This window comes from Symphalangus syndactylus, chromosome 24 (genome assembly GCF_028878055.3).
Source record: "Symphalangus syndactylus isolate Jambi chromosome 24, NHGRI_mSymSyn1-v2.1_pri, whole genome shotgun sequence".
NCBI classification, from domain to species: domain Eukaryota; kingdom Metazoa; phylum Chordata; class Mammalia; order Primates; family Hylobatidae; genus Symphalangus; species Symphalangus syndactylus.
The window spans coordinates 68,100,921-68,115,167 of record NC_072446.2 but is presented as its reverse complement, the minus strand read 5'-3'; the positions used below and the strand labels follow the sequence as shown (position 1 = coordinate 68,115,167).

The 14,247-nt window shown below is 39.3% G+C and overlaps 1 protein-coding gene across 1 annotated transcript in view; it reads right to left on the bottom strand.

Moving 5' to 3' along the window:
* Positions 1 to 14,247, bottom strand: part of HAO1 (hydroxyacid oxidase 1) — a 58,160-nt gene that overhangs the window by 22,559 nt on the left and 21,354 nt on the right. Inside the window, exons 3-4 of the mRNA XM_055265854.1 lie at positions 9,307 to 9,562; positions 1,277 to 1,452 (exon numbers count right to left, since the gene is read on the bottom strand). Of these exons, the coding sequence (XP_055121829.1) occupies positions 1,277 to 1,452; positions 9,307 to 9,562 (432 nt within the window). The remainder of the gene's footprint in view (positions 1 to 1,276; positions 1,453 to 9,306; positions 9,563 to 14,247) is intronic.

Sequence of the window (14,247 nt, the reverse complement as noted above, 5' to 3'; positions counted from 1 at the left end):
CCATTGTTTAAAGGTGTCTGTAAACCAAACCAATACATATTCATTGAAGTACAATCCACAGAAATTTTGAACTAGTACAATGATCAGTAGGAAACTGAACAATTTTTTTAGAAGTACAGAATAATGTTTGAGATGATGGATATGCTAATTACCCTGATATGATTACTATACATTGTAGGTATTGAAACATCACTATATGCTCTATTATATATCGATTTAAATCTATAATATATCTATTATATATCAATTTTAATATATATCTATTATATATCGATTGAAAAAACTAATTTAATTTGTTTACACACAGAATAAGAACATCTGGATTTATATATATCTCCACTACTTAAATGCTGCACTGGGCTTATTTATTTTACTTTTATAAGCTCATTTCTTCACACATAAAATTAAATAGTCAAAGTAGGTAGAACTTTATAAATAGGGACCACATGACTCAGATATGTTCAAGTAAAATCTATGAAAAAGTTTTGATTCAAAGTCATTTAATAGACATACATTAATGGACAGACGCTCATCCTAAAGTCATTTACTCAAACATTTCAGTTAAAAAAAAAAGTTTTTGGCAGTTATCTATATAACCATACTAAAAAAAAATGTTTTCAAAGGCAAGAAAACATTTTTGTGGGTAAACACATTTACACTCCAAAATTATCATAGTCATCGGTACCTCCCTGTGGGATCTGAATATATGGGGATGTTGGAGGAAATAGTTAAGTTTCTTATTACCCATGGCTTGATAATTGAGCATTTGACCATACTAGTCAGCCATTCTCTTCAGAGAGGTGATGTGGGTTTGGCCACACTCAAAAATTAGTCCTAGCCATTTGTACTGGAGGGAGCATAAGAAAAAGAGGAAAAGCTCTTAAAACAAGTCTGTCTGTCATAATATCTCCTTGGGGCTTCTCTTTGGTCTGAGAGCAACTGTTGTAGCTTTCAGGTAAAGCAATGAATTCATGATGTTCTACCAAGATCTTGCCAGGCTTCATGATTCAGTAACAGCTCTGAAATAAAGCAATGGCATTCCAATTCTTTGAAAAGGCTAACTTTCTAGTTCATGAGAGTTTAGCTCTGCTTCAGAATATTACCTAAGAATGAAGAAATATTTACTCACTAACATGAAAACAGAGAATTGAGAGTTGGAATGTCTCTCTCAATTTCCATGTTAATTCTTCTTTGTTATTTTCCTTTAAGAATATTATGACCATATGCACAAAGGATCATAAAGTCAGTATGAATTCAAGTAGAGAAATAAACGAACCTCTCAAAATGCCCTTTGCAACAATTGGCAATGACGTCAGTCTTCTCAGCCATTTGATATCTTCCCAGCTGATAGATGGGTCTATTGCTTTAGCCACATATGCAGCAAGTCCACTATCATCTCCAAAATTTTCCTCAGGAGAAAATGATAAAGTACTGGTTTCAAAATTTTTCATCCTAAAATAAGAAATGCATAAAATGAGAAATTTGCTAAAGTTGGAAATATCTTTCCAATGATTCATTCAATGAAAAATGTTACCCTTTTCAAATAAATTGGCTGTTTGCTCCTCATTCTTCTATAAGTCAATTGCACACACATTTTCCGTATTTTGATGTAGAACTCTAGACTAAATGTGATACTCTAGTGGTGTTAATCAGCGACCTAAATTTTATTTTACATCTTAGGCTGTGTTTACACAAACAAATCTGTTTCAAGAAAAAAAAAGTGTTCGTATTCAAACATCTCATTTTTAAGCCAGTTTATGGATACACAGGATAGAGTTGACACTATTTTCAGCCAGCAATGCAAATTAATCACAACTAAAAAAGCATTTTTATGGTGCATTATAATTGACAAAGGGTTTTGTATGCCAAAATTATCACAATTTTTCTTTAAAAGACTCTTAGAAAGTAATATTGATACTCCATGATTCCCACAGAAAATAAAAACAGAGGTACAAAATGAATTGCCTCAAATATAGAACTAGCTAATAGCAGTATCTGAGCTCCAATCTGGGTCCCTTGACTTCGTTCCTAATTCTATTCTCTTTGCTCAGATCTCAGTTTCCTCCTGGCTATTGCACCTGACCTCAAGAAACCTTCCAATGCCCTTGTAGAAAATTCTAGAAGAGGTTGGAACTGCAGTAACAGGTGTTAACACGACTGTCTGTTGCCCCTGTAGACTCCTTCTTGCCCTGCTATTGCAGTAGTGATGGTGGTGGTGGGCACAGGAGAAGTGGGGAGTGTTTCCCAGCAGATGAGTTGTCACCTCTTGCCTTTCCCTCACCTTTTTAGTTGTTCTCTCTGAACTTCTCGGTCTGCTGACTCAAACTTCTCTAATCTTCCAGACAAGTTTGACAAGGACATGAGCTTTTCAATTATCAATACCTTCATTTCTCTGCCAGTGGCTTTTTCTTGCTCCTGGGCCTGAGTCACCACCCACACAGCAGACTGGAAGCATTAGGGATGTTGAAGTGTAAATACCCCAGCTCCCTCACCCTTAGGTAGACTAACTCTGAGATAAATTCTGCCTAAGCTCCCAGAATTTTCCAGCAGGGCTAAGCTTCAGTTGCCCACAACTGTAGCTGTCTTGGTATTGTGCCGTTTGTTCAATGCCTTCCCTCCTTTGCCTCACTTTCCTACTCCTCTAGCAGTATTCCCTTCACCTTCCCTATGAACTACTTGCACTGAAATCATAGGCTCACAGCCTGCTTCTAGGAGAACCCAAACTGAGACAAAGTACCACTGAGTTGCTTCCTTCCCGTATGACTATTTTTGTTGACCCAGCTTAGCCCAGTATTTCTCTAACTCACCTCTAAGATTCTGAAGCTGGCTTCCCCAGTGCCTGAGGTCTTTTATCTTGGCCTAATACACTGGCTAGATTTTGGCAGTTCCCCACTCTAGAGGCAATGTCTTTTCAGCCTGCACCTCTGACTCCTAGCTGGATGGGTGACTTCAGGATACACCATAGAATCATTCCTGTGACTTATCTGCCCACAGTCCCAAATTCAGTTGCAAACTTCTCCTGAAAGGCTGTTTTTGAATAATGACAGTGATTGGACTCACCTTGCTCTTCTGCATACTGTTAATTCCCCTGCCAGTCAATCTCCTATTTTTTGGTCAAAGTATAGTTGTATGTATATTGGTCGCTGCCTTAGACCTATCTCTTTCTTCCCCTCCACCAGTTCTGTCATTAAATGTAGAGAAGATCATGGAGCCATATAAAAATTTATATATTGGCTGGGCACAATGGCTCATGCCTGTAATCCCGGCACTTTGGGAGGCCGAGGTGGGCGGATCACCTGAGGTTGGGAGTTCAAGACGAGACTGGCCAACATGATGAAACCCAGTTTCTACTGAAAATTCAAAAAAATTAGCCGGGTATAGTGGTGGGCGCGTGTAATCTCAGCTACTTGGGAGGCTGAGGCATGAGAATCGCTTGAACCCAGGAGGCGGAGGTTGCAGTGAGCAACTGCAGCCACTGCACTCCAACCTGGGTGACAGAGCGAGACTCCGTCTCAAAAAAAAAAAAAAATTATATATTATACTAGAAGAATCTAGGCACACTATTTAAAAATTATTTTTAACAACCATGAATTCCTTTAATAGAAAACTATGATTTTTACACTTTAGAGTATTTTAGCTAACATAGCTGGTTATGTAGCTTAGGTGGCATATATTGTCATAAAGATATGAACATTCATATCCCATATAACTCAATTCACGCTATTAACAAGGCTTTCTCAATAAGGATTGAATAGTTAGTCCTATAGTTTCACGGACTCAGATGGCCATTTAAGATCATAGAAAATTTCATTGAGTCATATGGATGCCCATCTAGCCGTTGGGCTTTGGTGGGGATTTTAGCTGAAATGCCTGGACTTTCTTTTATTTAAATCAAACCACTTAGGGTTGTACATTATCCTCTTCAGAATCCTTGGTCTTCTGTGGTCACCCTAATTTGAATAAAGCTAACCGCTGGTCAATAAACACATCCTTACCATGGAGACCTATTTCATTACTTACAAATGATCAAATGATAATAAATTCCAAACTTTTAAATAATATTGTTAATAAGAAAAAGTCCAGTCTGTCTATCCCATAGCAAGACCAGGAAAAGAAAAAGAAAAACATCTGTATGTGTATATAGTCTGCATGGCACCCCACCCCCATTCCAAACAAGCTCCAGTGTTTCAGCAGGGGTGGGGTGAAAGGGTGAAATGGATAGGAAAAAACAGAAACATGGATAAAATTATATAAATAACTGTTGTTATTCTTGGATGGTGAAATGCGGATCAACACTTGAATGAATGTTGCCTTACAGAAATTTCAGTGCACAATGAAGCCTTGTTGTTACTCTGAAACTTTGTTCAAAGCCAGAAGCCAAGAAAAAGTTTTCAGATATCTTGACAGAGACCCACGATGGAGTGTTTTACCAAGGGCTCCGAAAGAAACCTCCATGAATGCTATTTTTATTCGGATTATGACATATATATATATATATATATATATATATATATATATATATAAACGCTTAAAGTGGCTTCTGATAACCAAAGTATTCCATTTCGTAAGGAAAAAAAGGGGCGAGATCAAAATAATAACCCTATTACTTAGGGCTTAATTCTCCAAATCCTGATCTGTTTAATGACACAAAGGTAAGAAACAAGATTTCTTCTTTGTAAGGTACTCATTATCTCTTGAATGACACTCAAATATACCTTTTAATATAGAAGTTGTTTTAGCTGTTAGTAATTTAGCATCATAAAAATAGTAACAACTGCTAATGTAAGTTAAACATTATTAAATAACCAATAGTAACACTAATAATTATGAATATTGAGTAATACATAATATTATTTATTACAAGTATTGATAATGCAACATTAGAGATAAAGCCACATAATTCTGTCTTGGGAAACGAAAAAATAAAATGACCAACAGAGGCTACAGCATCAACACAATATGAAAAGAAAGAGATTGAAAGAGGGGCTCATAAATACAGACACTGATACATGGGCCACCAGCCTTTAATTCTGTGGTTAGGAAAACACTTGTGTTGAGAACACAGCCCTGGTAATTTCTTCCTCAATGTGGCTGCTAGAAGAAGGTTCAGGGAATGAATTTTGAGTTCAAATCCTGGTTCAGCCTCTTACTAGTTATGTTACATTGGGAAAATCTTGTACGTTCTAGTACATTGTATTGATTGAGTCAACAATTACTTATTGGGCATCTACTACATGTCAGTGTTTTCAATGTTTAAGATATATAAATAAATAAAACAGTTAAGAATCCCTGCCCATGGTAAGCATAATCAATAAGTAAATTACAGTGTATCAGAACATAAGCACTATACAAAGCCAAGAAGAAAGCAGAGCAGATTAAGAGAGATGTGATTTTTCAGAGACTCAAAATGAAACTTTAAGTATGTATGGTAACCAGTGTTGGCAAAATTGAGAAGCTACCTTGAGAAGGAAATTAGTAGAACTATGTTTGTGGTTATTTGTTACAACAGCAATAAGAATAACATGAAGGTATTATATTACAGTTCCAAATGTCAGAAGTCTAAAATAAGTCTCACTGCACTAAACTCAAGATATCAATAGGGCTGTATTTCTTCTGGAGAATCTAGGGGAAGCCCTATTCCCTTGTCTTTTCCAGCTTCTAGATACCCAGTGCTTTCCGTGGTTCCTGACCACATCATTCCAACCTCTACATCTGTCATTTCATCTCTTTCTCTGACTCTGACACTCTTGCTCCCCTCTTATAAGGACCCTTTTAATTATATCAAGACTACTGATATAAAACAGGAAAAATCTTCCCATCTCAAGCCCCTTAAGTTAATCACATCTGCAAAGTCCCTTTTGCCACGTAAAGTAACAGGTTCCCGGGATTCATTCATGGACATATTTGTCCTGCCGTACTTATCGATGTGAATGATTTCCCAACCAAAAATTTAAGAGGCTATTGTGCCATTTAAGAAGCTATTGTGCCAAGTCCTCCACTGACCTCTCTCCCCTGCCCCTGCCCCCACCCTGTTATCTTGCTCATATTTGCATCTCTACCATCAATTTTTATTGTGGTTTCCCAATATAGAGACATGAATATCCATTCCTAATGTCAAGATTCAATGGAAGTGAGGCTATTACTCATGCGTTGATTCTGCGAATGACTGTTACAGGCAGAGGGAACAGCCAGTGCAAAGGCTCCGGGGTTCCAGCATGCCTGGCATATTGAAAGAACGGCAGGGAAGCCAGAGTGGAAGAGTGGGTGAGGATGTGAGTGCTACGCAGTGAGGCAGAGGTCATGGAGACCTATTCACGTTGAGTCTACTTTAAAGCAGGCCACTTTAATCATGAGAGACCTGAGAAGACAGTGGCAGGCTGATCTGTTTTAGTGTGATATATTCTGGCTGCTGTGATCAATAAATCACTTCTGGGCTTAAGAAAACATGTCACTGGCAAATCATAGAAAGGGTAAGTGTCATGATTTACCTTGATCTTAGTCAATGATCAGAAATTACTTTTCTTCTCTTTAAACTGCCTTGGCACTGCACTGAAGGGCCAAATCTTAATTCAGGGTAAATGAACCATCTCCGTGGGGATACGGAGAAAGAAAAAGTTCCTGCCCCAAAGCCTCAGGAATCAGTCTACTGAACTGGCTTCATTCCTTGCTTCTTCCAAGAGCAGATGAGAAGTCTCCTTACTCCCTCTCAGATTCAGGAACCCCCGTGCCATTAATAATGTATACGCATACATGTGTTTTGCATATGGACCAAGTAGAGACTACCAAACCTCTGAACTCTTGCTGGGCCCAGATGCCAAGAGACGGGACCCTCCCCCACACTTGGGCAGAGGAAGTAACAAGGGCTGGAAGGAGCCATGCTTTACAGGCTCATTCTCCTCTGGAATTCCTGCCTCCCTTGCCTGCCAAACCTCACTTATGAAAAGCCAGGCTTCACCTTCTATGAGTCAGGTCAGTTGCGGAAAGAAACCGATTTCATATCAGGCTGTAACAGATGAGCATTTTGGGTGTATTTGGCCTCAGGCGGAAGCCTGGACCTCCCATTAAAGTGCTCTGCCTTTAAGAGCTGAATGTGGGCCACTGAGGAACTGACCAGAAGGCACTGGCCTACTCCGAAGTCCACTAGGACAAACAACACCAATGTGCACTCTGAGGGGCTGGGGTACACCCAGCTGCGGGGTGTTTCCCGTGTTCCCTATAACCTGGATGTGTTGCTCATTATTTGATCATCTTCAGACCGGAGATGTGACAAGCTAGGAAGCTGCAGCCAGTTGTATGCACACTGACAGCTGAAAAGGGTCTTTGTTTCATGGCCCGTCACAGCATCTGGGAAGGAGCCCAGGAGCAGAAGAAAAGGGGGGGAAGCAAATCAACCTTCCTGGCACTCACTGAGTAGCCCCAGCAGTGAAGAAGCAAGAGGTACCTGCCAGAATTAACAACTGTGTCATCCCCACCCCATCTAAGTGGATGCCTCTGTGAAACACATTCTGGTATCCAGAACAAGAAAGTATGTCTTAAGTTAAAAACAAAACAAAACGAAACCTACTGTACTTATTATTGTTGTTACTACTGTTAGTAGTAGTAGTATTAAGAGATGGAGGAAAAGGAAGAACAAATTCCTTTTCAAATGGCCAAGGGGAAATAATGAGGAATGTTTCCTGTAAGAAGCCTCGATAGTGGGAAACTATTTCGAAAGTCTTTAAAAACAAAAAAAGTAGTCAAAATAGAGAAATAATGTAAATACGGGTTTCATATTGGGGGAATTTGAATCCATCAACTTTCTGACGAACTTGGCAAGGAATAAGACTATGTCAGAGGCTTTTGTTTTTGTTCTCTTTAAACACAGGGTGTTTAGGTAACCCTGAGTCTGGGATATGTGGAACAGTTTTATTGGCAAGTTTGGCAGGGAGAGCACTTTCTTTTTCTGTCATTGGTCTAATCCTGGTGCCACACACAGAAATAATATCCTAAACCAGCCTGGTAGTAACAGGGAGGTGACATCACACAGCTAATTCACACATGGCTCAACAGCAAGATTTTATGCCCAGTAGTTTATTCTCACATAGGCACATACACAGTAAAACCATGAGAAACTTATACAAGACTCTACACCAACTTCTGTGGTGAGATACACTCCACAGTCGCCGTAATAGATATGAAATTCCAGGGGAATATGAATTTGATTTTGGATCTTTCAGTTTTTGAACATTTTAGAAGAGTAAACACAGTATGTTTACATGTGCCTTCTTTTGTCTTTTATCTTTTTTCCATCTTGCTAGCCCTAGTTTTTTTTTTGTTTTGTTTTTTTTTTCCAATACAATTCAAACATAGAGTAGGCAAGGGCCTCTGTGGCATGAGATCTGGGAACCCAGGAAGACGTTCCTCCTCGTCTTACATATTCTGATGGATGCTGTAGTAGTCCATCATAAAGATGTCCTCCATTAAAACTAAGATTTTGATCCCTTTTCAAATACTTATAGGCCTCAGGGACATTATAAATTCATATGAAAAATCCAAGAGCACATTTTGGTGGAAACTAAAGGAAGGAAAACCTGATGGGGAAAAGAGGTGTATAGCTTAAGGAGGTGTGGGTCTTTCCCAGAGACTTCCACTCAGTTTCCAGCATTGACTCAAGATGATTGTAATCCCAAAATACTACCAGGAAAGAGATAATAATTCACTGCTTCTGGACAGGGTGAATGAATGACCTAATGAAACCATTATAGTTCAACATCAGATTATGTGGTATATTGTTTTTGCTAAGATGAAGGATTTGAGTGAATGAATGAATGAATCTTGACCCATGGACGAACCACAGTGAAAGGAATATTGCTGAAAGAAGAAGTAGACAATGGGGGATCAAAGATGTGGCTTTTTAAATCTCCATTATTTTCTCTTTCTTCAGTCTTCTTAGCCTTAGCTGTTCCATGTACAATTAAAAATAAAAGGTAAAGGTGGCTCTTTGACTTTAACAAAGAAATAGGGCACCAGGATGATAATAATAAACTGTTGCTTGGGCAAGATTAAGTATCTTCCATCTGTAGAGCAATTCATACTTCCCAAAGCCAGAGCCCTTAATGTACTCTGGTCTGAAAATTTACTTGACTTTTATAGAGGCCATTTCTGTTTCTATTGTGTAGCTCACAAAAGTGACGTCTACAAAAGGGACGTGATTAGCTGAAGATTAACCAGATATTTAGCGATGATGCTATCAGTAGAACCCAGACCCTAACATTCACCGTCAAGGTCCCTTTCACCTCAGCTCAGCGCCCACATGATCATGGTTACCTGAGTTGTGGTGGCAGCTTGAATCTGTTACGCACATCATCGAGACGGTTGCCCAGGTAAGGTGTGTCCACTGTCACAAATATGGCCTTGTAGCCTGTCTTCTCTGCCTGCCGCACTAGCTTCTTGGTGACTTCTCGGTCCTTGTAGATATACAGTTGCAGCCAACGAACTGCCTCAGGACCAGCTTCCGCCACTTCTTCAATTGAGGAAGTGGCCCAGGAACTCAACATCATGCCCGTTCCCAGGGACTGACAGGCTGAGAAAGAAAAGGGATGATCAAGACGGGCCTGGCATTGCTCACCCTCCCAAGCCTTTGAATTGTAGTTGGGTGAGTAAAGACATCTATCTAGAAGGGTAATTTGGCAACATGAAGTCAAATCTTTTAAAGAGAGAAGTAAGTCTGGCCCATATCATCTATTTCCTGATTTTACCTCCTCTGATACAAGCAAGTGGCTACTGGAGTTATTGCTGCTCAGTATTTATTTTCCAATGATTAGAAATATAGATTTCTTTCCACACTTTGTGTATTTCTCCTGAAGAACAAAATGAGTCCAATAGTCAAAGGTATCTGTAAATACGGGCAAAAAATATTAAGAACCTGAACATCCAGCCTTAGGGGATTGGTTAAATTGTAGTTCATATATAAAATGAAATGAACACACCCATTAAAATTAAGATTATTGCTGGGTGCGGTGGCTCACGCCACCGAGGCTGAGGCAGGTGGATCACCTGAGGTCAGGAGTTCAAGACCAGCCTGATCAATGTGGTGAAACCCCATCTCTACTAAAAAATACAAAATTAACCGGGCGTGGTGGTGGGCGCCTGTAGTCCCAGCTACTCGGGAGGCTGAGGCAGGAGAATCCCTTGAACCTAGGAGGCAGAGGTTGCAGTGAGCTGAGATTGCACCATTGTGCTCCAGCCTGGGTGACAAGAGTGAAACTACATCTCAAAAAAAAATTATTAATATTATTATGATAATCAATTTTCTGTGTCAATATGCTAAACCATGGTGCCCAGATATTTGGTGAAACATGTCTGAATGCTGCTATGAAGGTGTTTTTTAGATAAGATTAGCATTTTGATTAGTAGACTATAAGTAAAGCAGAGTATCCCTCATAATGTGAGTGGGTCTTATCTAATCAGTTCAAGGCCTTAAAAATAAGTCTGTGAAGGAGAAGAAGAGGAAGGAGAAGGAGAAGGGGAAGGGGAAGGAGAAGGGGAAGGGGAAGGAGAAGGGGAAGAGGAAGAGAAAGGGGAAGAAAGACTGCTAAGAAAAAGAAGAATTCTGCAAGGAGCCTGCCTTCAGACTGGAGGTGCAACATCAACATTTCCCTGGTAGCTTGCCCACCTAGTTGCCCACCTACTCTGCACATTTGAACTTGCAAGCTTCCACAAACATATGAGCCAATTCCTGAAAATGTCTATCTATGGATAGGTGTTTTAGAGATAAAGATAGATAGAGATAGAGAGAGAGACTTATGTATGTATCTATCTGTATCTATCGAGAGAGAAAAAGATGAGAAATCTCCAAGAGGGAGATCCTATTAATTCTGTTTCTCTGGAGAACCCTGGGTATTACAATTTTAAAATAATATAGACATAGAAAAATGTTTACAATATATAGATATATTAAGGAAAGAAAAAAGTTTACAAAATGACATGTATTACATGATGCCAAATTTGTACAATTGTACTTATTGGTAGATGAATCTAAACAAACTACATGCTAATGATGGATGGGAGAATTATGGGGTTAGTTTAATTTTTTTTCTTCCTTTTTAATTTTAAAATTTTATCTTTCAAAATTTTTAAATATATAGTTTACCATTTATGTTGTCTTTTAAAATCTCATAAAACGTGTGTGCTAGATATCCCAAGTAGACACATCCTTTTGAGCAAGGTAGCAGTTACATTTTGGGGGGAGAGGTAGCAAGAAATGGGCAAATAAATGGAAAATTAAATAGAATCATCTAATAGTTTTAGAGGGTACTGGAAAGAACATGGTGATAGGTAAGCTTTCTTTCAAAACTTGGTAGTAAAATTGGAGTCAGCCTTAGTGGAGGAGAAACTGATATAATGTTTATATGCAATATATAAAACAGTCAAATCTGTTTTAAAGTATAAATATATTAAAAGTATAAATATATAAAAGTATATTATGTAAAACTCTATTCCTCCAAGTCATTTGACTCATCTGCGTGCCCACCATGCATCAAATGGGTATAAATATAGTTGTCCAAATGACACTCATAGGATGTTGATGGGTATCCAGTGAGTTGCTGCTTATAAAGCTACAATGAGAGGTTAAAAAGCTTGCATGATTCTCAGACTTTAGCAGGACAATCCCTGGAGGGCAAGTGAAACACAGATTTCTGGGTCCCACCCACAGAGCTTCTGGTCCAGTAAGTCTGAGATGTGGCCCAAGAGTTTGCATTTCTAACCAGATGGGGCTGATGCTAGACCACACTTTGACATTTAAATAGTACCATAGCCATTAGATAGTAAAGGTCTAAGTTCAAATGTAATAAAATGGACTTTGTTTTTGATAAATGTTAATTCTTCAATGCCTTCGATGATGTTTCTCACACATGTTCTCCCGGTCAGTGGTTAGCTACGGGAGATCTGAGTTGGTGATCATGTCCATAGACCACTAGTCTGCTCTCCCAAAGAGTTCCTTTGGGAATTTCTTCTATAGGAATTCATGGCTGGCCAAATATTGTCTAAAACCCACATTTTATTAAGTAACAACACAAATGAACATCTAGACCATTGTCTGATTTTCATTAAGATTTGGAAATGTGGAAAATAAATTCAGGTCACTTACTGCTGTTTGAAAGGAACACCAAGGGACATTGATTGCTTGGATCGAAATCCTCTAACAATCAATTCACCTGAAAGAAATTATGTCCTGGCCAGGCTTGGTGGCTCAGGTCTGTAATCCCAGCACTTTGGTAGGCCAAGATACGCAGATCCCTTGAGGTCAGGAGTTCGAGACCAGCCTGATCAACATGGGAAAACCCTGTCTCTACTAAAAATACAAATATTAGTTGGGCATAGTGGCGCATGCCTGTAATCCCAGCTACTCAGGAGACTGAAGCACTAGGATTGCTTGAACCCAGGAGGTGGAGGTTGCAGTGAGCTGAGATCACACCACTGCACTCCAGCCTGGACAACAGAGGGAGACTCCTTGTCAAAAAAAAAAAAAAGTCCTGAAAAGGATGTTACCTAAGATCACACAGAAATGAGTAACAAAGTAGGAGAACTCAGCATGGCTGACGACTCTCCCAGGGCAATGATCTTTCTAGACTCCCTACATGCCTAAATGACTCCCTGGTACCATGCATAGATAAATGTACTCCCTCAATATTTCAGGGCAGTGACATCCAAGAGAGTAGGTTTGCCATGTGCATGAGAGACACTGCCATGCATTGGGAAGGCATGGAATCTTAGAATCCAGTGGAAAGGTCCTCCGTATACTGGAGGTGCAGAGTGTGGATGCACAAAGGAGTCTGGCAGAGAGAATCACTCAGATGATAGGGCATGTTTTTGTAGTTAATACAAAGTCATCATGTAGTCGAGCAGCAGCTCTGCCAATAGGAACATCAAAATCCACAAAAGGATTCCCTTGAACTCATAAGAAGTATCTACAGACACTCCACACAGATTACCAAAATGCTGCAAAACACACATAATTTCTACTTCTCTTAAACCATCTGACTTGCAGGAAATGTCAGCCCTCACAAACATTTTACCCAAATCCCTTGGGTATGCATATTTAGAGAGAAGCAAGTCTGGTCCATACCATCTATTTCCTGATTCTACCTTGATACAAGTAACTGCTGGAGTTATTGCTGCTCAGTGATTATTTTCCAATAATTAAATCATACACTGCTGAAATTTTGAATTGGGGTCCCCAAAATTATTCCAAGAGAATGCTCCTGCATGTAAGAGGAATATCAGAGTCTGTGCTAAGGTATTATCATTTGAAGCTAAGATACTAGTCCTAGGAGAAAACAGAGGAGCAAAATAGCAGGCTCCCTTCTCCCCAGAACAAATATGAGTGATCACTCTGATCTCAATCCACTTGTGACTATTTGCTATGACAAAGGAAAATTATTGATGAATTACATTCATTATTTTTAATACAGTTTTATGTTAGAATGAGATAAGGGAGCCTGGGAATTTACACGAACCATTCAGAGAGGCAATAAAGAATTTGCCTATTTCTTAAGGACAGATCTGAGAAGAAGTTGGTACATACCAGAATGGCAGTTGTGTTTGTTAAAATATTAAAGTACTTACACTCCAATTGGTAAATAGCCATGGCTCTGAAGTTAATCACCCCAGCCCCCGAGTCTCTTCAATATGTCATTGTGCTTCAATATGTCATCACTACCTTTTCTCCCCAGTGAATCCCCAGACTTCCTCACAATCCAGCAACTTAAACATCAGTGCCTGGCAGAGCGGGGGGCATCCACCCTGTTAGAGCACTAGAGACCAGCAGCTGAGTATCTCTTCCAATTGCTCAAAGTCCTTTGCGAAATAATTCAAATATTACCTTTGCCTGACAGACAATGATAAACCCTTTGAGCTCACACTGCTCATTTTGGGATAATACTTACAAGCTTCAAAATTTTACAAATGACGTAGCATGGTCAGATTTCATCAAAAAGTTCTAATTATAGTTATCCTAGTCTACAGCTTGAAAGCACGAATGTTTTAAGCCCTTTTACTCTCCTTGTCCATTGTCCACAGTGAAATTCTGAACCCCTGCTCCCAAAGCAGGCACTGACTGATTGCATTTTGCAAAGGACAGGGGTTGGCTTTCATTCTTGCTCCCAATGTGTGGCTATGTATTAGACTGTAATGGAAGATTCCAATGATATGTGTTGCAGTTTTATGATGCCTGGCAAAATGGAGCTAACAGCTGAGGTCATATTA